Below are 25,618 nucleotides of genomic sequence, written 5' to 3'. Positions count from 1 at the left end.
CTGTATCTGTTGTTTCATATGTTTCGCATTAAAAATGAAAACAGAAGAATATTTTAACAGTAAACATTTTTTTGCTTATGCTATTTATTTTATTTCCTAATCTGTAAAACGGAATTGCAATCACCCTTTAGCATGCCTTAGTTGCAACAGATATATCTCTGTCAGGAGTAAAGCATGTAATAAAATTCCTCATATATCAGTACAGCACATATGCACCACAGATACCCTAACTGTCATATAAATGTATGAAAATAAAACTGGATGAGCCCACGAAGACATAAAACAGGATCTGATCGGAGATCATTTTGGGCTGCTGGATAACTGTGTATCAGAGTTCAGGATATTTCATACCATGGGGTTGATATATGTAACAAACCCAGCACCAGCACACAGCAACCTTACTTACTGGAATAAATGAAAAATGAAAATGTGAGCCTTTGGAAATATGGAACAATACAGAAGACCATTAGTAGGCTACTGAATTTAAGCTGAAACAGAAGGTCAGCCACAGTAAAAGAAGATGTGTTAGAAAGCATAGTGGCCACCTTGGATTAAAAAAAGTCACACCATGCACAATTTGTGTTGGAAATTGTGCATACCTTGCACTGAAAGCAGACGTATGCTTTTTGTTTAGCACAAGAGGCTGAATGTCTGAAGAACACAGTATGAAGTAGTCCTTTGAATACAATGTCCAAGAAAAACAATGATTTTTAAATGGCACAAAATTATAAGATTAAACGTAACCAAAGAAAAAGATTTGAAGCTTGAGAAATATCGGCAGCAAATCATTGGCCAGATAAAATGAAAACAAATTTGTTAGGATGACATGAGATTGACATGGCCATGGACTACACTGCCTGCATACAGCTGAATCTGATGTGCACAATGTATGTATGAGTGAAAACAGTAGATGGAAGTAGGGGTAAAGGTTTCTACACTCCAAGAATGACAGAAGATTTGAAAACTATGGCCTGGTCATAATTGGATTCACAGTTCAAGACTGAAGTGAAAGGTAGAGTAACAAAACTCTTCCAACAAACAGCAGCTGAAAAGATTAATCTGAGAAGAACGCAAGAACATCTGTCCACATATTTGTCCACTGCTGTCATCCTTTTCCCAGAATACTCAAATATATTATTAAAAAAGAAATACAATTAAAAATATTAGAAAATCAAAGAAATCCAGTAGACTAGGAACACGGATCATTTATTTAAATATATGTGAACATAAAAACCTCTGATGGAAACTATGTTCAGTATTTTTAAAGTTTAAGTTCAGTACCTCTGAAACAAAAAAAAGGACATTTTGCACATACATGTAACAGCTAATTCATGTAAAAGCTGTAGTTTTTAAAAAATGTAAAAGAGTTCATTCATGCTTTAACCACACACAGACCGCATGTTTATTTAAAATAAAATAAAAACCCAATACAGCTTTAATATCATGAGAATTCAGTGCTTTTGGTGATGTCAGGCAACTGCTGATATCATGGGACTGAGGCCTTTGCAGTAAGACTTCTCTCTCACACTCATCTTTCAAAGTGAACAAGTTGCTGGCAGAAGTTGCACTCTGCTAAGGCGGGCGACCTCAGGTCCAAACCCACTTCCTTTCATGTTTCATCAGCCGATCTGTGAAGACAAAGCAACACAACAGATGCACTGACGACTGAGAATTACAGATGTTGGATAACCTTAACGGCTTAAATACTGACCAAATAATCCTATCATAAGCGAGTTTTTTAAACCATTAGCTGGTTCACTATCTGATGAAGCTATAAAGTAATGCCTTTCATCATCTTTGTTACTTAATGGCCAGGCATATTATTGAGCATAAAAGTCAACTTTTCTGCATTTTACACTTCAATATGGTGAGGAGAACTCAACAAAAACAGGATTGGCAACTGAATTGTTAAACTGACACTAAAAAAGTAGTCCATCATCTGGGGAGTGTGGTCTGGCAATGCGCAGCAGCTCCTCTCCGTTACCCACGGCGGGGTAGTCAATCGCCTGAACGTTGATGTTGTCACAAGACATCATAGTGTCACAAACCACAGTGTTCTTCTCTGCATTTCCCACAGTCTTAGTCTCAAATTGAATTTTGAGTGTAAGATGGAACTCATTCTATAAGAGAGATTTACAGAATCTCTCATGGCCCGTTTATTAGGTACACCCTTTGAACTACTTGTAAATGCAAATATGAAATATAATCATATAAGTATAAAAAAAAAATCAAAAGCGAGTCCAACTTGTTACTAGCAAAGTGGGCCTAAGTGTTTAGTGAGTATACGGTAAAAAAACATTATCCAGACATCAAATGCCTGTTTCAGAACCAACTGTCCTGTCAGCTAAAGATTCCAACAGCATAATGTGCATGAATTTTCTTACTTGGACAAGAATAATGTGGTTTGGACAGTGAACCACAGGAAAGCCAGAATCCATCAGCATCTGTCGAAGCAGCTTGACAGTCGTCTGATGTTTCCTTCTGAGCATCTGGCCTTCTTCACTTTTCAGGATCTTAATGTATTCCCCTGCCAACAGCATGAGGGGCAGAGACTTGGTAGAGAAGAAACCTGCAGCACAACAGGGCACTGTGTCCACCAGGGGCTGGTGCTGGCAATATAGCCACCTAAACAGCTGATTGCCATAGCTGGATATTAAATCCTCTATAAAACCTATGCAGCAGTTGTCAGAAAATGTTTGCTCTCACTGATGAAGTGTCCACTTACAAAGTGTACCAGAGATGATATCCATTTTTTTCATGACTTTATCTGTCTTCAATCCCTCCTCCTCTGGGGCCTTATAATCCTCTAGCATGCAATTCATCCACAAATGTAATAGCACCAAACTTGTGAGCAACGTTGCACATCCCTTCAAGTAGGCACACCGCTCCTGCAGAGAGCACGGCATTGAAAATTAAAATATTTTTATTCATACAAATCAACAGTTTGCATTTATTTATTCATTGCTGACCCTGACGTGTATTAGATGTGTGATTTCACTGAATCCACTTACACAGAGAGTAATAGAAACTTCTAGAAATCCTGTACATTCTAATTAAAAAGAATAGCTGAACATTTTAAAAGCCCAATTAAAGACATTCACACTAAAAGGAGGACCACGTACTTACCATCCATTGAACGGATGGCAACGATTTTTGAAGTGGAGGAGTCCGATTTCTCAAGTAGCTCTTGTAGGCGGTTGGCGTCATTGTGACGATATAAACTTTTTAGCCCAGCTGTTTCTTAAACCCTGAATCACTGACGCATGGTTTCCGGCTTTCGAGTAAATTTCACAACCTTGCAGAATAAACAAAAGAAAGAAAAAAATCTCTCCAATACATTTCAATCAAAATAAGAAAACGTGTAACCATTCAAAGACATTCAACTTTAGGTCACTTATTACATTAGTTTAAGCCAAAATTGAAGTAGCTGGTAGCATCTTTGACAGGGTAAACTATGTAGAGTCATTGGCTACAAAGCAGAGAGTGAACAGCTCTGCTACATCCTTCCAAGGGAGGTCAGGTAGTACATAATGAAGATCCACATGGAAGTTGCTTGTTATTGAAATGTTTGGTGCTCCTCCTGCACTAGCACCATGCTTTTGTACAGCATATCTTCAGAACAGAAGCAGAGAGAGTTTACTGTCCTGAACCCTGAATTATTTTTCTCCATCATATTTGGTCTAAACAAAATTAACAAGAGCTACAGATGATCAGCGTGAATACTCACATGATAGCCTTGATGATTTTGGGGTGATGGCTCATGCCTAGGTAGTTGTTGCTGCACCACACAGGAACATCTCTCTTTGTGTGAAAAAACTTTGAGTAGTTTTCTGCTATAGGAAACGAGGAGGGAGATCAGTTCATCTTCTTAAAAACTCTATATGTGTGGTCTGGTTTTTTTTGCTTTATATCTTCTTTTTAAAAAACTTGTCATACTGGAATGCAACAGCCGAAAACAAATTGTGGAAGAAGGGTTTTAAACTTCAGATCAGTTTTATTCCCTTTGAAAATAATTGTGCAATAGAAGAATCAGCTTACATCCAGGTAGTGTCAGGTGTGACACTGGAAGGTAAGGGTTTTTCTGGCTCCACTGCATTGGCCTTGTGTGCCCTGATAAGATCCACAACTGATAACTTCATGTTCGTTTTTATTATTCAAGTATGGCCCATTCAGCAGTCTTCAAATGCATGACATTCCTCAGGTATGCACATGAACTGTCACTAAACTGTGCATACTCAAAACAATGACCTTTCACCTATTGTTTTTCTGCACCATCTCTGCAGTCAGAAAAGGGTATTTAGAGCCCACAGCCTGAACAGCTGGGGGAGTAAAGTGTCCTGTGGGCAACTTCAATTTACATTTCGGATCTGGAGTCAAAATTTTTTATTACAATCAGATCACTGAACACACACAAAGCTGAAGAGGGCAAGGCTCTGGACAGAGGACTGGAGGCCATGTCAGTCATCACTGGGCACTTTAGTGCATAACTCACCAGTGATGACCTCCCACACAAGTAGAAGATACAAAAAAAAAATGTTCATGCCTTTTTAATTTGTCATTTATTAAATTTTCATGGCACATTCTGCACCACATCTCTGTGCGTTCATCATTTGTTTGAAGCCAGCTCACCTCCTGCAACTACCTTTTCGAGAATACGCGCTTCTTTTGTGGTTCGCACTCCTGACATTTCTTTGGAGGTGGAGGAACATCACAGTAATTGCTTAAAGGAGCTTGCTTCTTCGACATCTTTAAGAGTTCTAAACAAATGTCTGTCCTCCTCCTGAAAATCTTATGTACGCAAACACTCGTTGCAACTTCTTATCTTGTGCGCGTTTTTTATTTTGACAGCGAATGCGCACCTGCGGACCACTTATGTGCACCCCTGGTTATATAGCTCGTCATATTGCAGCCACAGAAATTCTTTTGTCCATGAAACCATAAAGCTGCACTTTCTTTTTGCCTTTCAGTCTGATTTGTCATAACGTTTTGTGGTAAGCTTTTCTTTGGCTGTCACTTCTTCACCCTGACCTGTCTTATTTGGCTCAGCAGAACTAAAATATATATCCTGCTGATTTTACACACACACACATAACGGTCAGCGATTCTCTGCGCGATCAACCTCTCACATGTTTAAGCTTGCTGCGGGAGATTTCACTTGTCATGTTTGCATAGTAAGCTAACGATTGATAAGACCATGTCAGAGGAATTGGTGCGCAAATTATCATCACTCACCAATCAGTGCTGTCGCTCTCTATACACAGTTCGCGCGATTGCAAAGTGAAAGCAAAAAACAAGCGCAAATTCAAACGCGATTTCAATATGTCACATATTGACAGTGGCTCATCGATGCCAATGACATAATTACCCAGCTACATTTCTGAAAGAATGCAAAAGCATTGACATATATTTTGATTCCTACAATAGCCCGACGGGCAGGGCAGAGATAGATTTTGGTAGCCCGACTGGAAAAATCGCTAGCCCCGGGACGTCGGGCTAGCGATTTTGCGAGCCCTGTATCTGATTGAGGAATCACTCATCTTTGGAAAAGAGAGTTTATTACAGAGAAATGGCTCTTTCCAAAATAAAAGCTATACTATACGCTTCTTCTGGGCTATATTCTCAGCAGCATATTGTAGCGGGTCAGGGCTGTTCGGGGTTCTGTTTGTACAGTTATGTTTTGTTTATGTTGCCATAGTGACAGGTGACGCCCTCTCGCTGCGACGGTGTGTCCTTCCGGGGTCAGGGGGCGCCCTGTGTGTTGTTGCTGTGCGGTTGCCGCGCTGAGCAGTTAGCTAGCCAGTGTTGTTCTGCAGATGTCAATAAACGGCTGTGCTCCCTGGCTAGCTCACGGGAAGCAAGACCAAACGACACCTCCGTCTCCTCCTTGTCTGAGCTCGCCACATTGGTGTCAGAAGTGGGATGATGGTGGCACCCCATGTTCTGACCCGAGTGACTTTTCCCCCGCCGGTCGTGACCGGCCGATGCGCCAAAAGAAGGCACCTGGACATTTGCAGGACTTTGTGTGGGGTAATGGGGTTGTCGGGGACGACTGACCCCTTAGGTGGGGGCTATGTAGAGGGTCAGGGCTGTTCGGGGTTCTGTTTGTACAGTTATGTTTTGTTTATGTTGCCATAGTGATGGGTGACGCCCTCTCGCTGCGAGGTGTGTCCTTCCGGGGTCAGAGGGCGCACTGTGTGTTGTTGCTGTGCGGTTGCCGCGCTGAGCAGTTAGCTAGCGGCAGTGTTCTTCTGCAGATGTCAATAAACGGCTGTGCTCCCTGGCTAGCTCACGGGAAGCAAGCCCAAACGACACCTCCGTCTCCTCCTTGTCTGAGCTCGCCACAATATTAAACATATTAGGTCCCCATAAGGAGAATCATGTGCTAACGGCTGTCTAAATGACTCGGGTAAAGTTTGTAGCATGCATGTTAGTTGTATTTGTCTACTTCCACTTGTCTTTGCACTAGGATGATGTCGGCGTAAATGTGCAGTCATATTCGTTGTGTTCCCACTAGTGCTGTCAGCGTTAATATCGTTGAAATGACGTTAACGCCACAACACGGCAAATCTCCGTTAACGAGCTACCCCTGATCGCGCCGTGCGTGGGGCTAGACGGCCAACACGTTAACGAGCTAACTGCGCTAACACACTAGTTCCCACACATGTAATTGAGCATTGCGTGGCACATCCAACATACTGTTTTACTTTAGTCCATGACGCGCTTACCTTCAGGGTTATATCGTTATCGGGACAATATAACGATATATTGTTCAGATGAATGCAGATACATATCTGCAACAGCCGGAGTTTCCCACAAAACAGGGTCAAGGCAGGGTCTTTCATATTGTAAGAGCCATAAAAGGCTCTAGGCTTTAGGCAAATTTTAAAGTTGACTAAAACTGAAAGTAGCTACTGATAAAAACTCCCGTTATCCCACCTTTCAGTTACTTTGATCTTACAAAAATCTGGTTTATCCTGTTGAATTAAAATGGTGTTCTACCAAAATCCAACCACTGACATTACAGGTTAGGTAGCTACAGTGTGTGTGTGGCAAAAGCATGCCCTCTAACAGTCACTCAACAAGTGGAAGATAGTCCTGCAGCCCAATCAGAGGACGTTACGTTTGCTGACGTTTTTTTTTTAAAGAACGAATAATAGCACACCACAAAAAACGTGGAAAATAATTACGAAAAGATAAGGCAACAGTGTAATATATTCAGAAGAGTTTCAGATATTTTGCTATTTACATTTCTTAACGACAGCACATAGACGCAGCCATATTGGTGCTGGAAAGTCTTGTCTCTAGATGGCCTGGGAATGCAAAGACAGGATTCCATGTGTTATTAAAGCACTCATAATATTTTCATCTGTTTGGTTCGTTTAACAGAACACTTTGTAGGCACTATGAATGATACTTTGTCAAATTAAAAATATGTTCATTACAAAATATGTACGTATCTTTATTTTTTGTTAATTGCTTTTTTTTTTCTATTGGTCTAACATAAGACTATACTTGTTTTAGTAAACTAGTATAATATTTTGTTTAAATTTGTGGAAATAGAGAGCTGAATACATACACACGTGACTGTAACGAACACCAAAAACCACATAAAACTTTAGGAAGTCTCGCGGTTCCACATTTCAAGCAAAATCGCCTCGTTGCTTGCACTGAACGTAGATCAGCAGTTGTAAAAATCACACACATACGTCAGCAGAATTACATCAGCAGCTGCGCATGTAAATATAAACAAATACTCCAGATTTTGTACAGTATGTATTAGCATAACGGAAAATAATGTTTGCCACTTCATGAAACCTGCAACACTGTGCAGGCTAGAAATATTATTTCTAATTGTCGAAATTAAAACACAGACGGTTAAATATTGTAAGATAAGTACCTACATGATAAATGTTACCGTCTCTGGTCATCCAGTTTGAATTTGCTCAGAAACACCGCTGCAATATGGCGGCGACGAACTCGCGTCTCATAAGGGTGTAGTGATTCGTAGTGCCAGCAGGTGGGGCTATTGCCTTTGGCTTCAATTTACGTCTGTTAAACCAAACGCACTTTTACTAGATTTTGGGTATGAATACTTTTTGTGTGCCTTGAATTAATGTCGTCCTTGAATTCTCACATTTTTCTTTTTTTATATTTTCTTTTATTTTGTCATAACCCTAATAATTTTGAGTTTATGCAAATATGACACACTTCTATGTATCAATCTAAATGTACACAAAGTTACTGTTAGACACAGACCTCACCAAATGGTGTTTCTCTATACGAGATACTCTGCCAGGTCTTTACTGCTGCTTGTTTCGCAGTCTTGCTGTGTTCACTTTGTGTCTTCAATAACTGAAATGCATCCTTTGTTAGGTTGAGATGAAGTGACTGACTTGGTCATTTAAAAACATCACACTTCTTTGGTAGCTTTTGGGTTTCTTTTGTAGTATGCTTCGGATCATTATCTGTTTGCACTGCTCACAGGGTCAGTGTGATCAGCTTTGCAGCATTCGACTGAATCTGAACAGAGTAAAGCCGTGAACAATTGAGAATTCATGCCGCTCCTATCAGCGGTCACATCATCAATAAACAGTGTAGGCCCAATTCTATCACCAGCCATGCCATAAAACTGTCCACCACAGCAAACGTATGATATGGTATGCTTCAGATCTCTTCTAATCATTCGTAGTTGGTTTCATCTATTCACTTTTTTTCCCCAAACTGCAGTTTCTTTTAGTGTCTTTTTTTCCTGGTAAAATCTATTCTGGCCTTGTTTTTGAGTGGAGCCATGAGTTTGCACCTTGTTGTAAACCATTTTTATTTACATTCATGAAGGTCTCTCTCGTAGACATCAACAATGGCTCGGCTACATCCTCATTAGCGTCACTTGGCAAAATGCTGTGACGTTGTTTTTCTTAACCAAGCAAATGATTCAGGGTCATCCACTTTAGTTTTTTTCTGTGGCACTTTTTTTGTTGTTGTGGAGTTCGTCAGTCCATTCATTTTTAATGCATCAGATTGGTCCGCCCTGCATTTTACTTGTATTTAACTTTGTGCTTTTTCAGTTTCATGATTCACATAGATCAACATGTCTTTGAATCTAAGTTCTAGTGAACAGCTACCAAATGAGAGTTCAACCCTTGGAAAAAAAATATCCAGACCTTTTATCTGATAAATTTGCCAGTGGATAATGAAAGCAAACAGGCCTTGCCTGGCTGTGAAACTGCTCACCAGTTAATTTTCTAATTACCCTGAAAACAGGGGACTATGTATAAAAGATGGCTGTAATCCATAAACAGCTAATGCATTGCTGTTTTTGAACATCATGAATTAAAGTCTGCACTTTAATCACATCTTGATGGTTAAAAGTCACTGTATTGGTGTAGAGGGAAAGTTACAAAAATAACAATGTTATTGACCACTTACAGAGCTAACTACCAGTTACTACCTCTCAGCAAGAAATCATATCCTTCACAAAAAAAAAAAAAGAAGAAAAGAAAAGTAGTGTGTCTGTGAAACTGATTGACCAAAGTCAAGCAGAGAACTGCAAGTTTATTTACATCTTCTTTCTCTGGTGAAGCTCATGACATGAGTGGATTTGAATTTTAATGCACACCATCTACAACAGCTGGAAAGCAGATTATAGGGCAGCAGCATGATTTGCTGTGCCTTTATGAATGAACATCCTCAGATACTGTGCTGCAATTACAAACCACCAAATTGTTTTGAGCACACTTGTGGTTTTTGCATCAGAAGCCTAAGACGTCAGTGGCTATGACGTCCGCAAAGCCTTGCTGGAGGGGGGAGGGGGAATCTACTGTACCACAGTGTGGTTTCACTTTGGAAGTACACACAAACATCTTGGGAATATCAGCAATGCTAATGAAGACAAAGTGGAAACACTCATCAGTGGGATCATGGAGGTTTTAATTACACTTCTCAAACAACTGCATCCAATATACACAAAGAAAGGTGAATAACTATCCAAACACTACAAACTAACAAACTGAAGTTAATACTTTCATTTGTCTGACAATTTACATCTAATACCACTCTTCAGGCTTCAAAGCAACTTCAGCAGTTCACTAACTCATCCACTAAGTGGCAGCATTGAGCTCATATCCAGCCTCCATAGCGCAGCTTGTTGGGCAGGTAGATTTGTGTGAGGAAGTCAGGAGCTATAGCTGTCAAAGACTGTATTTCAGCCTTTACTTTACTTTGCTGCATCAGTTTCATCTACAAAAACAGCAACACACAGTTTTAGTGGGATCAGACAGGAAGCTGTGCAAACAGACAAATCATAGATGCATAACAGACACTCAGCAATGGAAAATAGCTGTTACAAACTTCCAGGAAGCTAACAGTCCTCTCACAAACATTCCTCTACTGTGCGGCACAATATCAAAATGTTCAGTGCGACAGGTTTGCTCTGTGCTTATGGAGAAAATTCAAGGCCTGACCTTTTTATTTATTTATTTTTTAAATTAACAAGTTATATTCATTCATCCAATCAACTTTTTTCTTATTGCTACAACAGAACTGCCAAAAAACATCTCACAGGGTTGGATGAATGTACTGAGGGAGACAAGAGGCAAAGCTTTGAGTTTTGTGGTCAAAGTGGGACAATTTTGTTTGACCAGATCCGGATTCTTGCTCACCAAATTCCGCTTTGCCCTGTCAAAGTTAATCTTTGGTAAGTTGGCTTTCCAAGGTTGAGTTCCACTTAAATTTGCTAGTGTATTTTTTACACACACACACACACACACACACACACACACACACACACACACACACACACACTTATAAGTTGGATGCTGTAGGATCCTAAGGCCATGGGCACTGATCTGAACACTTGGAAAGTTGTAGTATCACAACAATCAGCTTATAGAAACTTCAGCTCATAAAGGCATCCAAATGTGTGCAAAGAATTTCAGGAGAAAGATCTCAACAGTTGCAGAGACCAGCGTCAGACTACACTTGGGTTCACAGTGAGAAAGACCGCCACTCCCGTATCTGCCTGTCCAGTTGCAGTACCGCCACAAAGAGTGCAGCTCCACAGTCTCGCAAGACACACAGCGATAACAAACCTGTATTGTGCTCAACTGCTTCTTATTTGTTATGTTTTTATTTTTTTTTTTTGTTGCTCATTTTGTTGTCTGATAAAATAATCAGGCTGCCCACGTGCTCAGTGACCTTGTGGTTTCCCTTAAATGTTTGGGCTCAGTAACACGTAGAGGATCTTGTGGGAATTGTAAGGTGCCATTACGTAAATGCTCATTTGGATAAACAGCTTTTTTTTTTTCTCCATTCAGCTAATCAACATGTGGAATTCCTTAGCTGCAGAACTCAAACAGGAACCCTAAAACTGAAGCAGTTATTTAAAAGTATATCAGTCCTGCAGTCACGAAGAATTGTCTGCTTCTTGTCTTACAGTGCTTTATTGTTCTAAAATTGATTACTTTTTAGTTTAACTCTCATGCATGTGTTGCTCAGTATTCTGTGTTTTAAAGAGCGTTTTAGGGACGGGGATTGCAAATTAACTTAACTATAACTATAAATGCTGTGGTGTGTGGCATGGTTCATGTTACATTCTTTCAAATAAACAATAAGCAAACTAAACCCAGAGACTGTAACTAACTGCACCGAAATGTTGTTCTAATTGGGAGAGGAAATGTTTCAGACTTTGGACTGCTTCAGCTTGCTTCTCCCACAAATTAGACCTCTCATTCCTCCAGATTCCTCCAGTCTAAAAATGAGATTTTGTAATATTTTTTTTATTTAATGTCATTAATTCTTTTAGTAGTACCATGAGCTTTGGAAGCTTTTGTATATTTGGCTCTTGACAGGCAAGAAACCCCCCCCCTAGAAAAAACTGGTTTCTTAAAGAGAATAAAATGTATTGGATGTCACACAGGACCATATCTAGATAGAAAAATCCTTCAAAGCTCAGTACCTTTCAGATACCTTTCCTTCCCATCCCACAAATTTCTACAAACAGTTTCATCTATCCTCCTACATAAACTGCAGCACTTTCCTCTTTGGCGTCCTCTTTCACTCACCTCTTTCTGCCACTCTGGTTGGCTGGTTAAATACGGCCTTTCAAGGAGGCTGCAGAGTTTGCTTTCATCTCTCTTGGTAAGTGGGATCAGAGCGTCCTTGGGAACCCGCAACCTAAAAAATAAAATTTAGATTTAAAAACATATATATAAGAGACTTCAGTTCATGGATGTTATCCCTGAAGAATGTTTCGTTCCCTTTTTTTAAACAGACTCCCAGAAAGGAGGTTATGTGTAGGTTCAGCCAAGTAAAAAAAGAAGAAAACAAAAAGAAAGAAAAACCGAATAGACTACAATTTAATGTATGTCAGAAATTTTCTTTCGGCCCAAATTTGTTCAAGGGGGTGTATACTTAAAACTCAATATGTTTTTGCAAAGAGCTCCATGAAGGGGGGAAAAAAAGTGATGGCAACAGCAACAGAAACCAAAACAAACAATCTAAACTTCCCCAGAATATAATCCCAATTAGAGGCAGGAGGAGGAAGTAGGAAGTAGCGAATGCTCAGTCCAAACCTCTGTAGGTCAGAGGGGAGGAGGCCTAGCCACATAACGCTGGGGACGGTCAGACTGTGGGCCTCAAACGACATTGCCTGCGGATAAACCGACGCATACACACCCAGTCACATACACACACATCAAATACACATAGCATGCTTATACAGAAAACAAACACACTGTTAATCAGTGCTGTACTCTCATACCACAGCAAACCCCAACACATGTTTACAATGAAGTTAATGAAACAAGAATGACTACAAAAGCCTCACAAAGGTCAAAAGTGATGCGATTGTCACACAATCGCATAACAGTTTCACTTCATAGCGTGTCTGTTTAATTTTCTAACATGCATGACTGATTCTTTTTATGTAAAGAGGTGCATGATTATAATGTGCTAACACAGAGACACTCAACAGGCTACAGTGGATAATGCAGAGTACAGGAATAACGGCATAACAGGACTCACCACTGATCCATACTTGTAGATGCACATGATTTCAATGCCTGGGAAAATCAGAGGGAGGGACAGAGAGACGCTGCAATCACTTGCATACCAGAGCAATTATCCTCTGTGATGTGATCTTAGAACAAAGTAAAGCATTACATATGTGTCTCGCCACGCAGCGCCAAAAAACTTAGTGGTATGGAGGCTGATGGAAACCGAGCCAACTCCCCCTGGACGACATCACACCAACGGGAATAATAGCTAGACTAGGCACCATGACACAGTGGACAGGTGCTAACTTTTGTTGGCTTAGCGAGACATGCAACCCAGCTGTGTGTGTGTCTGTGTGTGGATCTGAAATGCTGTTAAATGTGTGGGAAAATGCAAAGTATGTCTGACAGCTTAAGTATTCAAGCAGATGAATTATACCATGAGGATCAGCATCCACGAGGGCAAAGATGGGGATGTGCAGCTCATCCCAAAGCCTTTTCACCATCAGCCTGCTGTTCACATCTGGCACACCTTTACCCTGATTCACACAAACACAATGATTAAGTACACAGATTACTAAGACTGCTCTTTCTGAAAGAAGACAACATTCAGATCAAAAGCAGACACAGAAAAATACTGTGATAATGATGCAAGGGGAGATCTTTGTGCAGAAGTCATCATCCAGAAGTCTCTGGAACGTCGCATCCTTCTCGATGATCATGACAAATTTTGCAGATGATACAATATCTGAAAAAGGACAAGGATGACAGCTGCAATGATAGACTTACAATCATGGGACAAAACATGAAAGTAGATTCTTAAATAGATTACAAAGCATACTTTTAATTCCACTGATGTTCGATGAAACTGAGACAGCCTGAAAGCAAAAAAAAAAGATAAAAAAGAAAATAAATAAATAAAAAAATTGCACTACTACATGGCATTTAAAAAAAAAAAAGTTTGAGTTTTTCCCCTGCAAAGCAGTCTAAGTGCTTTGTATTGCTAGCTGAATTTACTGTTCATCTTTTTCTTGGAAGAAAACAGTTGTCGTTATGCTGTCTACAATGAAAATTAACCCTTTGGATCTACTGATGGGAATCACATACAGGTTATCTATATTATGGATTTATATTTAGAATTTATTTTAGATTAAATCTTTTAATACTAATAAATGCTAGACAGTGATGTGCAACACTGGGCTTCAGTAGATCAGCTGAAATGTTTTTTTGTGGGACAATGGTTGCCTGTGCCTCTGTGATGCCCATCTCTCATTCAGTGACATTATTGACATAGTGGCTCTAGCTGCTCACAACCCTAGCAGAATAGCGGCAAACAAAGTGTTGACTATCAGTCTGTGGTGCACGTGGCAGGCTTGAGTCATTACTCAATGAGATAATTTCCTGTAATTACTGGCTTTACATTCTATCACTGTAATAAAAAGTTTTAACCCAGTGAGCACGAGGTCGTTAGGATGGCTTTGCTAAATAAGCCAAATGTTTCTCACATTTCCAAAGCTGTAACGTCGAACTAAGCATAGTCCATTTCATGCCTGTCCATCGAGCAACCAGAACCTCATCTTAGTCCTAGTTTAATGAAGGCTTTTAGCCGTATCAAGCATCTATGGCAACATTTCATCCTCGGAGGGCCAGACTATTTTAGAAAAAAGGAAAAGGCTACTATGATTAAATTACATTTTTCTTTGACACACAAATGCAAAGCATTACTGTACTAAATTCCGTAATCACATTACTCTTAAAATTATATTATTGCCTACATTATACAGCTTCTTCAATTATGTGCACAATGGGTGGATAGAAATTAAAACAATGATAGATCAATAAACATTTTTCCTGTGCACTGCAATCAGCTGAGATCAGTTATTAAGCAGAGAGGAGAAAAACAAAATTAAATACAGAGCAGAGAAGGACAGACATTTAGCCATCAGTAAAACAGTAAAAGTCTGTTTGCACGTACAGTATAAACTGAACGCCCTCTGTTGGAATCGACTTAAATAGCAGCTCAGATTTAGTACAGATTCATTAACATAATGCTGCCTTTTACTGACATTTGAGGGGTTATTTAGATTTCACTTTTAAGGGCTGGTTCTGTTCCCTGAGCTGTATTTTGACTATATTTGGTGTATGGTCAGATAATGTCAATATTTTAAAGGCCCCTGGAGAAATTTCATGTATGGTGGTATTAACCTATATAAATAAAAAAGGACGCCTGGCTTCCGTAGCTCAGACTTACAGTTACTTTCTTGGGGAGTACAGTAAACCAAAAATCCAGCTATAAATGATGTACTGTTTCTTGTTGCAGTGTCATTTAAAAACAAAAAAACAAAACTGTGGTGTGAATGGCTCAAATCGTAGGTTTGAGCCATTTTATTCAATATTTGTCACACCACAACCCACCAACCCCTGAGTCCCCGTCTTTTTAACTAGGCGGGCGTGATTAAGGATGCCGTGCAGGTGCGTCCGCCCTCCCTGCACGGCACCACAGACCATGCCCCATGACAAAAACAAACACGAAATCAGGCGAAGAAGCATTAAAGTGGCGCTTACAGTTGAGCTGGAGTGGCAGTCAATCCTCGTGCCGTCCTCCTCCATATAACACAGGTCACCTGAGATCAATCCCTTGGATGTGGCCAACTAGCAACAAAGTTACAGATAAGTTACAGAATTTAGCACAAGCCCATATTATCACACACATACAAGGGACGAGCTATTTCAAGCACTGGGCCCTGAATTCAACTTTAATTTTATTTCTCTTTGATCAAAAGAGCTGTTTGTTTTCCACAGGTGTTTCCTGGGACAAGAAGCAGAACAAAAATAAAATACCATCCTAAACTAACATACTTCATCTGTGGGAGCTGAACTAATATCCAAAGGAATTTTTCTACAAGTTTTCAATATCAGGGGTTTGTATTTTCTACCACACAATCACATGAACCGCATCGCCTGCTAACGCAGACATGCACACTCACCACATGTAGTGATCTGCGAGGAACCTTTAGCATGCAGGAGATGTCATCTACGATACTATCAACAGCTTTCTGTGAACCAAAGAGCTTTGTGTTGTTGTAATAGATGTCTCTGTGGAGACAAACACTGTTATGTGAAAAAAAAAAAATAAACTGAAATTCAAGCATTCCTATGAAAACCAAGGGTATCTATATGTTGGCTTTAGTAAAGTATGGATTATTTATAAAGAACCTTTTTGTAGCATATGAGTTGCTCTGGACAAGCCTGTAGATGACTGAGAGAATCTTGAGAATCTGGGCTTTGAAGAGAAACACAGATTTGGGGAAAAAAAACAACAACAACTAATTAAACCTTAAACACTACATCAACATATCAGAGATTTAAACAACACATTCTGTATCCATGCCGTAAAACTGATCCCAAAAAGGCAACATGTTACGTCTCTGCCAATTTGTCACCTAAAACTACCTCTGACTTTTACTGACATTTGTGCAGTTTATGCATATGTTCACAACGAATACAAATGAAATCCATATGCACCATACAACTGTGTTAAAGAACTTCAAAAACAGATGTTGCATAACAAATAAAATGAAAAAAAACAAACAAACAAACATAACAGTTCATCTTCTCACCAAATTTAGTGACAGATGAAGGGCAGTCGGCCCTAATGGTGGTGACAGACTGTCTTGAACTCATCTGAAGCCCAATGGCACTGTCAAAGCTTCAGTGGGAAGCAATCAAAAAAAGATTTATGATTTCATGATGTAAACAAAGTAACAAAAGAGCCCATTTAAAAAAAAAAAAAAAAAAAAAAGCATCTGCACAGACTGTGTGCTCCGTTTACAGTAAGTGCTTTCAAACATTAGCTCCCACCTGCAAATTATCTAAAATTCCCCACACCCCGAGGGCTACCTGTAGCACTGTTCCATTTAAAATGGCTGAGCCAGAATGTGATTTAAGCTATAGCAAGGTTTGATCTATTTGAGATCAGACAGTCCTCTTTGTTCTAAGCATAAGGTCTCCCCATCCTAGTCACATTAAAGCCTCTTGACAAATGCTGTGCTTTTCAATTCCTTATCAGTGTGTCATCTTTTTAGCAGCAGGAAGTTCTTTTAGGTTTTCTCTGAATCAAAGCAGAAGATTTTCATTTCCACCACCTGGTTGACCCCATGGTCAGCTTGAAAAACCCCCATCTAAAAATTCAAACAGAGCAAAAGTCTGCGTTTATCTCTTTAAGGGAAATTAAATAACAATGAAATAATCCTGTGTGGCTTTACACACGATTCCTTTTGGCTTGTGCTATCTCCCAAAGGTCATGTGGCTTAAAATGAATGAGCAATTATATGTGTGGAGGGAAACTTGCCATGCTACAGCATGTTTAAATCAAAATACCTTATGTTGGCCCAGCTGGATCTGTTGGGCAGCGCCAGGACAGGGGCCTCAGCTTTGGACAGACTGGTGACTATTTCCAGGATTATGCTTTCAATTCGGTTTAAAATTTCCTGGCTGGAAATAGAAATACTAAATGAAGTTATAATATCACAAGAAAACTTTTTCCAAACAGACAACCAATTCTACAATTAATGTCAAAGACCAATTGTAGTCTAGGACTGTGATTCTCTTTTATAATAATATGCAACCAGCAGAATTTAAGAAAATCAAAGAAACTGTTTCTGATTTAAATAAATACCTAAATTAGAAGCTACATCACACTGCTGTCAAATGATATAATACCATCTGGCAATGCTGTTCATTGTGAGTACCCTTGGCACCCAGCTTTGAATCACTGTAATTTCTAACCAGATTATTCTAATTGTTACTTCAACCAACTGTGTGTTTAATAATAAATCTTTAGAGGCTAAAAATTCAACTTTCTAAATTCATCATTATTACAAAATTTTACCTATAATGTGAAATGGATTTATAAATGGCTAACAAATTAGAGGATAAAGCAACTTAAATTGCCTTATAGAGCCCAATATATCAATGGGGTCGATATAATTACTAATATATTGATTTTGGAATTTTAAATGACCAACTAATAAAAATGTAAAAAGGAAAGAAGAGACAGGAGAAACACCTCCTCTAAAGTCCTTTTAAGTGCTTTGGCACTGATTCTATAACTGAACCATCATCGTAAAGTTATTCCCTCATTTGGTATTATGATGATGGTGCTGGAAATCACAATAAGCCAGATTGGTCTAAAATTTCTAGCTCTTCCATTAAGTTGAGCTCTTGTGACTGCAAAGGCCATAGTTAAGTTTGAAATCATTTTCATATTATCAAATCATTCACTGTCATTTTCAGGCTGTAAGAAACGACTCTTATCAAGATGGAAATGTTTCATCACAGGGAGACTTTGGAGGCCATCCGAGTACAGAGAACTTATTGTCTTGTTCAAGCAACTAGTGTGAGATAACTGGAATGTTGTGAGATGGTGTGTTATCCTGCTCGAATCAGCCATTACAAGATAGGGACACTGTAGTCATAAAGGGATGCACATGGTCAGCAAAAATACACACTAAACATTGCTCAGTTGGTACCAACAGCCCTAAAATGTGCCAACAAGTTTTCTCCCACACTATTGCACAACCATCAGTCTGAACCACTGAAACAAGGCAAGAGGAGCGTGTGCCAGTAGCCCCAGCTTCCTCTTCTTAGCTGACAGGAGTGGCGCCCAATCTGGTCTTCTGCTGCTGTTGCCCATCAGCTTCAAGGTTGTGACATGTTGCATATACTGAGCTCCTCTTCTGCACACTTTGGTAGTAACAAGTAGTTAACTGAATTATCCCATTGGTTCAAAGCAGTTCAAAGGCTCTGACTTCTGGCATTAACAAGGTATTTACCCACAGAACTGCTGCTCACTGGATATTTACTTTTTTCAGCACCACTCTCTTTAAACCCTAAAGATGATTGTGTGAAAATATCTCAGACCTACAGACCAGCCTGTCTGACACCAACAACTACACCACATTTAAAGTCACATAATATTCTCTGCATATCCTGATGCTTGACCATGTCTCCGTGCACCACGTTGCTGCCATATCATTGGCCAACTACACATTTTCTTTAATTAGCAGTTGAACAGGTGCACCTAATAAAAGGGCAACTCAGTGTATGATTTTAATCTTGCTAGTTCAACATATTTTGTGCAAAATCTTTTTCTAACGACCACATTTTTAAATACTTCCCGGACACATAATTGTTTCTACAGTAAAGTGTTTCAAGTAGAGTACATGATAAAATCAAATTAACTAACACTACCCATGATTGGCAGACATTTTTACATGTGACTGATTACACTGGGATAATAACAGGGCATAATGACAGGCTATGGTGAATTGGTAAAGTACATAGCTAGCCAACTACGAAACACAATGTCGAGTAAACCCTAGATAAACTGCTCTTTGTGAATATATACACATCAATATGAGTTTAAATATTAAATAGAACCGCAATACCAGTTACATTAAACCGCTTTGGCTCCTCAAAACATCCACAGTCTCTGTGAATACTGTTGCACTACACAGAGAATAAGCTAACCTAGCGTAACTGGCTATTAGCCGGTTGGAGTAGATCGGTGTGAACTTACTGGTTGATTTCTTTTTCAGCACGCTGCCAGTCTGTCGTGACTCCCACGTTGATCAACAGTTTTGCATGGAGCTTATCAATTTCAGAACAAAAATGAGCCGCACGGGATTCCATCACGTTACCTGTTACTAGATGTCATTTTATCTACCTGCAAGAAATTCCCGCGTAAGGATGTTTTACGGAAATCTCGCGCGTTTTTGTGTCGATCACGCAGTTCAGACCTGTAGTATTTGTTTTGAATAAATTAATTTGCAACAATTATTCTACCCTAAGAATTTCTACATGGTATTCAAGCAAAACCGAGCTAATAAATAGATACATTGCTTAAGTAGTAACAAATAGTAATGATAAAGTGATCAATAATAATAAAAGTTTTAAATTAATATGATTTTTGAAAGTAAAATAAAGAAAGAGGTGTCTCCTAACACTGTCACGCCGTTTTTAATGACCGATACTAAAGGTTAAATAAATAAATAAAAGTGGTGCTGCTTCAGACTAATGTGATTTTGATAAACAGGCAACACTAACATTCTTCAGACTTTTTTTTTAAAAAAAGTTATTTTTAAAGTGGTCTTAAGCAATAGTTCCCCAGGCTTTCTGAAGGCCTGTTTTTTGTTAGGTCACTTAACAGTGACTTATGAATCATTCAAGCATAAAAACTCACTTATGTCAAGAGGTAGAACAGTGTTGTGCTGACACCTAACAGACATCTTGGCAAAGAGACAATTTTAAACTGTATCTTTAGACACTTTAGATACTTCACACATTGTGAAGTAAATACTTTTCAATTTCTTCTGTTACATTTAGGGAAAATCCAAAAGACAACACGGTTTGAGAGACAGAAAGTACCATTTTTGGACGAACAAGGTGATTTCCAAAGAGCTATTAACTGAAAACATAGAATATCTCAGTACTGCGCGCATTGTGACCTTAATAAATCTGAAGAAACTGGACAAGTGGTGGACAAAAGAAGTGGCAGATCTAAAAATGATCTAGAGCAGAGGAACGGCATGGAGCCATATTCTTAACAAATAGGAAGAAAATAAGATAAGATAAGTCACAGCAGGAGTGGACAGTGCAAAAGTTACATAGCAAAAATTAGAATACAATAAGAATAAAATACTGTACACAAATGTACAGAATAGAATAAAATAAAATACTATATGCAGTAGAATAAATAGAATAAAATATACAATAGGATAAAAATAGAATACAAATGCTGTATACAAATGCTGTAGTAAAAATACAACTTTGTCAGTTTCAACTTCTGAAAACTAATGAATCCAATTTATTTATTTATTTTTTTAAAGATGGTTCAACTCATCATCAATATGTATGGAAGAGTTGAAGTCAGAGGTGCCACAGCGCATGTCTGAAGCCATCTGCAAAACAAGGTGTTGGATATCCTGTCAAAATCAATGAAATTATGAATGCAGAAAAGTGTTGTGAGATGTTAATCAACAATGTAATCTGATCTGGAAATTGCATGACACACAAGAACTTTCTTTTTTCCACATGGCAATGATCCCAAACACTGCCAATGCAGTAAAAGCATACCTGGAGAAACACACAGTGGAACACTATGAGTCATGCATTGGCCTCCCCAGAGCCTGGACCTCATCATTATTGAAGCAGTGTGGAAAAAAGGCATCATTTTGATAGAGAACAGAGCAAAAGGCAGCCAACGACCAAAAGGAGCTTCAAGAAGGTCCGTCAAGAAGCCAGAGAACTATTCCTGAATACTATAAATATCATAAGAAAGCTTGCCTAAGAGAGTTCAGGCTGTGTTGAAGAATAAAGGGGGTTGTACCAAATGTTGACTTTCACCTGGTTAGAATTGGGCAAACTGTTTTTGCTTTGTAAACTGTATCTCCGTATATGTTTGCACGTTTCAATTAATCCCTTCACCTGTTTCCCATTTTCCTGCCAAAACAAAAAGAAATGAGGGGTGGCTCAGGTCTTTTTGCACATCACTACATAAGCTTAAAACTTATTCCTACCAGTCTTCCCGTTGAAGATAAAGACCAGTGATCCAGTGTGTGTGGGCCAGTTAACACCTCAGTGGTGTAAATTAGGAGGCATATCCTGGTAATCTAGAAAAATCCACATCAGCACCCTATGTGACATTCATAAAGCCGTGTCGCTGAGCTTGCTGCTTTTTGTCCAAAGGTGTGTCGTGTGTGTTTCCGTAGGGTGGGTGCAAGTTTAATTGGTTGTGGTTAGCGTCTGTGAGAAGCCAAATATATATTGTTTCTGTTAGCCATGTGGAAGTGATTTTTAAATGTAATTTTGATGATGGCTGTGTGCGTAACGATAATACTGGCCAACATGTGTTTTAAGGCTCTCTTAAATGGTACAAATGCTGCTCATTCTTTTGTTAGGAGCTCAGTTTACTATATCAGACAGTTATTGCCTATTTGCAGCTGTTTTAAGCTACAAACATTAAAAAGACATTAAATAAATACGACACCCTGAGGAAATTACACATTTTGCTTCATAAACAACCTTTCAGAACCTGTTTCTGTCTCTTGGTTGCATTGTGCTGCAGTCAAGTCGCTTCATTAAAGCAGAAAAATGTGCTTGGATTTTACAACTATTAGGTCATCAAGAGTCCCCACCTTTCAGAATTGCTGGCAGGCATGCTGCGTGTGTTTGGAGAGGCGCTGTGGTCTTTTTTTTCCACAGTGTGAAGGCCTGCTCAGAGCGTGTGGGAGCCAGGATCTAAAGAGAAGAGGTCCGTGCCCCTGACCTGACCCTGAATATTTTCTAATGTGCAGCTTTACCAATGGTCCCTCTTTCCCCTGAGTGACTTTGACAAGCTGCTTCCGTAGTAATGTCTCTTAATTTCAAAGTAATTGCTATCTCTTAGTGATGAGGAACAACCCCTCACCCAAGCTGAAAAAATGTTAATATGTGGAAGACCACAGGTTGCCGTGGTCCTTTTTCTTCTGTTCCAGAAAGCCTGAGACCCCTGCTGTTCCTTTGGCCCAAGAGAGATTTGTGTCGAGTGTGAGGCCCTAACCTGAGGAGACAGAGTACAACGAGTCATGTGCTTGTCTCGGGATGAGTGTTTGTGCTGGGCAGGAGGGGGAACATGGGGGAAGTAAGGGGCTGCAGGATCAGAGGAAAGAAAGGGGGGGCGGCCGCTGCAGGTGAGGGGGATTAGCTGCAGCTAGAGGCCCAAAGAAACTAAATACAGATCTGTCAACCTAATCCTCACAAATAGAAAACAGAACCACCCTCCCTTCACAATCCACATTCAGCTCATCCACCTCTTGCTCTTCTACCCCCCACTACACGCCAATCCTCCCACCTCCCCTCCACTTACTACCTCAGGCTCTGCTGCTCCTCTGTTTCTCATCAATTTTTGGCCAGTCTGTCTATGCTGCCTGCTCTCTAATGGCTCCTCAGACCAGCATCCCCTAAAGAGGGGCTGACTGATCACCCAGGGTCCTCTCTGATTGACAGACCAACATAGCCTTACGGAGTGATGAAAGCAAGAGTCAAAGGGGCAAGGCCTCTCGCTACACAGACAGGAATCTTAATGGGACCTCTGTCGAGAGTTGCTGAAACTGGGTGGACATTTATCAGGCCCACACACCTCAGTAACGGATGCCGATAAGTGTGTGGCTGGATGAGGAAACCAGTGTCAAGCCTGGACTCTATGCTGATGACACAAGTGACAGGGCGCCTGAGTGATAACATCCTATAAAGGATAAGCTCTACTAAGCTGGGTGTTATAGAAGGCTTAACTAAAACGGTATCTCTGATTGTCAGCAACACCAACTATAACTGATGGGTCTGGCTGGACTGCTGAGAGCTATAAATCAGGTTCAAGCTGCTCTGGTGATCCCAAGTGTGATATCAGCTTGCAGACAAACATGGGGTGGCAGGACATACCAGGTTGAAAGAAAGCAGTGAGTGATGGAGAGGAAAGCTGCAAGGTGCACTATTTCAAATAAGATAATCACATATTCCTCAGTGGAAAATATCTGCAGATCATTTGGACGTGTCACAGTATCATGAAGCTCATTTATACCAAATTAAAGAACGACATAAGGGTTGGGTTGCAATTGCCAGTTCCAAAGTATATGTAACCTATTTGTTATTGCTCAAGTCTAATAAAAGTCCTCTTGAATTTTTATCGCCGTCCTTTTTCATGATTTTTGTACCTGGCAAAACATTACGTTTAGTTGTTAAACATTGAGTTTTGGTTCTTTGGTTGTTGAGCTTTACAATGTGAACTAGTTTGAAGCTGTTTCATATACCCACCCCCCTCTTTTCTTCTGCCTGTCTCACAGCTGTGTCTCATATGTTCATGAGGCCCCTGGAAGTGTGAGACACCAGAAGGGGAACATTTGCAATAGCTCAGCTCCACCTGGTTAGGCTGTTTTAACAGGCCGTCGGTTTGTGCAGCGCACACAGTGGGGTTACGCCAAAAACATAGACGAAGGAGGACAGGACCAGCAGAAGAGGGAGGGGGCATGAGCAAAAAATGTGCCTCCGCCCTCTTGTGTCCTGGCACCCCAGCCCTACACTTCTTTATTTGAAGGTCAGTTTATCTTGAAAAAAAGTTTTACTGTATCGTCTGTTGGTCAACTTGGTCAGACCCCGCCCCTCTTCCACCAAACCTCATCCGCCTCACTGCATGCACAAGTCTTCAAAGGACTACTGCCTGCTGCTCTCTGAGGCAACACATGAAATAAATATTAATCTGACCTCTGACCGCATGCTTTGAGCTCCTAAGCAGTGTTAACCGGGCAGACAGAAAGAGCATCAACTCTTGTCATAGCTAAAAAGAAGTAAAAAGAAAGAAGCACAATATTTTGAAGTGTTACCTGGATGTGAAAGCATTTCCAGGTATATTTCACCGCACCGCTGTGTGGTCTTCTTTGGAGCTTTGCATCATGCTCCAACCTGTTGGAGTGTAGTGGGGAGGTGTTTATTTGCTCAGATCCCCTAAGATCATAATGGAAAGAGCGCATGTGTGTGCAGTCAAAATGCTCCAGGCCAAATGCTGGGTTTTAAAAGAAAAGACCTTTTGAGTTTACCATTATGAGCTCTAATAGAATAAGCCTTGTCATCATGGCTGCACAGCTGTTCAACTCAGCAGAGTTTTCTTCCTGAAAAGACTTACTCAGGTACACTGCATGTCTACGTTTTTCAGCAGCTAAGCAGAAATAATCTGTGTATGTTTTATTTTATTCATTTATTTTTAACATTTTCTTTTACAGGCCCAAACAGATTGTCTCACCATTTGTCCGGCTTGTGTATTTTAGCCAAAATATTCAATTTAGTGGGACACACTTGAGACAAGTTGTGGCTATTCTTTTGGAAGTTTGTATGTGTGTGTGCATTACTGACAGGATATTCAAACACTGTTTGTTCTACTTTTCTACTAGTCCCCCTTGTCAAAGGCCCCTTAGTGCAGCTTACCCTGCCTGGCCTCTGCCTGTGCCCACTGTTTACTGGGACTGTCACCAGACTCATGGAGGCCGAAACAAAGGGGGGTCTGTTCTTATTGTCCTGTCCAGGATTGTCAGCCCTTCTCTGGGCACAAACCGAACTGAGGGCTGGGGGTTGTTTGAAGAGCACTGGGGGCATCTGACCTCACCAGACTTACAGAAAGGGCATGAGAATGAGACAATGAGAAAGTCAAAAGAAAGTGAGAAAGAGAGGAAGATGTATAGCTATAACCCAGAACCTTTCAAGTCCTCTGTCGGAAACTGCTGTTATGTAAACACCTGCAGCCATTAGCTGATTCTATCTGAGGCACCGGATAGAAATGTTTATATGTTACATACTACTGAAAGGCGAGTTAAAAGCAAATAGAGTATTAGATATACAAAATGAGTAGTGGCAGGGTATGTAAGCTTTAATGCTTTAAGCAATGTTGAATTGTCATTGGAAAAAAGAGGAGTGGAACGCCTTTGAAGACAAGAACAACCACATTAAATGGGCAGGAAGGTGAGCTAAGACCCCAAGACATGCTCTACCTCCTTTCCTCCCTTTCCTCTGTTTGCAATCATAGCTTAAGCTGTCTGGCAGCC

The 25,618-nt window shown here is 40.0% G+C and overlaps 2 protein-coding genes across 7 annotated transcripts; both read right to left on the bottom strand.

The window, feature by feature from the left end:
• Positions 1–1,189: 1,189 nt before the first annotated feature.
• Positions 1,190–7,970, bottom strand: LOC146684725 (5-aminolevulinate synthase, non-specific, mitochondrial-like). Of its 5 annotated transcripts, XM_085444057.1 has the most exons (7): positions 6,726–7,087; positions 3,728–3,833; positions 3,402–3,612; positions 3,127–3,295; positions 2,726–2,888; positions 2,385–2,569; positions 1,190–1,628 (listed from the first exon to the last, which is right to left on the bottom strand). In XM_085444057.1, the coding sequence occupies exons 4-7, from the start codon at positions 3,205–3,207 to the stop codon at positions 1,620–1,622; spliced, it is 438 nt and encodes a 145-aa protein (XP_085300183.1). In that variant the 5' UTR covers positions 3,208–3,295; positions 3,402–3,612; positions 3,728–3,833; positions 6,726–7,087; the 3' UTR covers positions 1,190–1,619. The 5 variants fall into 5 exon arrangements, with proteins under 5 accessions (XP_085300183.1, XP_085300182.1, XP_085300184.1 ...); XM_085444056.1 differs by lacking the exons at positions 3,402–3,612; positions 6,726–7,087 and adding an exon at positions 7,902–7,970; XM_085444058.1 differs by lacking the exon at positions 3,402–3,612 and having other exon boundaries at positions 2,385–2,527; positions 6,726–7,088.
• A 1,936-nt stretch (positions 7,971–9,906) lies between these two features.
• spo11 (SPO11 initiator of meiotic double stranded breaks) lies at positions 9,907–19,772 on the bottom strand. Of its 2 annotated transcripts, none has more exons than XM_085443830.1 (13): positions 19,570–19,772; positions 17,370–17,483; positions 16,610–16,698; positions 16,206–16,272; positions 15,977–16,100; positions 15,555–15,641; positions 13,831–13,867; positions 13,628–13,737; positions 13,429–13,528; positions 13,021–13,058; positions 12,570–12,646; positions 12,060–12,171; positions 9,907–10,236 (listed from the first exon to the last, which is right to left on the bottom strand). In XM_085443830.1, the coding sequence occupies exons 1-13, from the start codon at positions 19,680–19,682 to the stop codon at positions 10,117–10,119; spliced, it is 1,188 nt and encodes a 395-aa protein (XP_085299956.1). In that variant the 5' UTR covers positions 19,683–19,772; the 3' UTR covers positions 9,907–10,116. The 2 variants fall into 2 exon arrangements, with proteins under 2 accessions (XP_085299956.1, XP_085299957.1); XM_085443831.1 differs by having other exon boundaries at positions 15,977–16,085.
• Between the last annotated feature and the right edge of the window lie 5,846 nt (positions 19,773–25,618).

The sequence above is a fragment of the Copadichromis virginalis genome, linkage group LG20, assembly GCF_057382275.1.
Source record: "Copadichromis virginalis isolate Kocher_CV1m ecotype Utaka linkage group LG20, C_Virginalis_male_GT1.1, whole genome shotgun sequence".
NCBI classification, from domain to species: Eukaryota; Metazoa; Chordata; class Actinopteri; order Cichliformes; family Cichlidae; genus Copadichromis; species Copadichromis virginalis.
The sequence above is the reverse complement of the archived record's forward strand: the minus strand, read 5'-3'. Positions and strand labels throughout refer to the sequence as shown.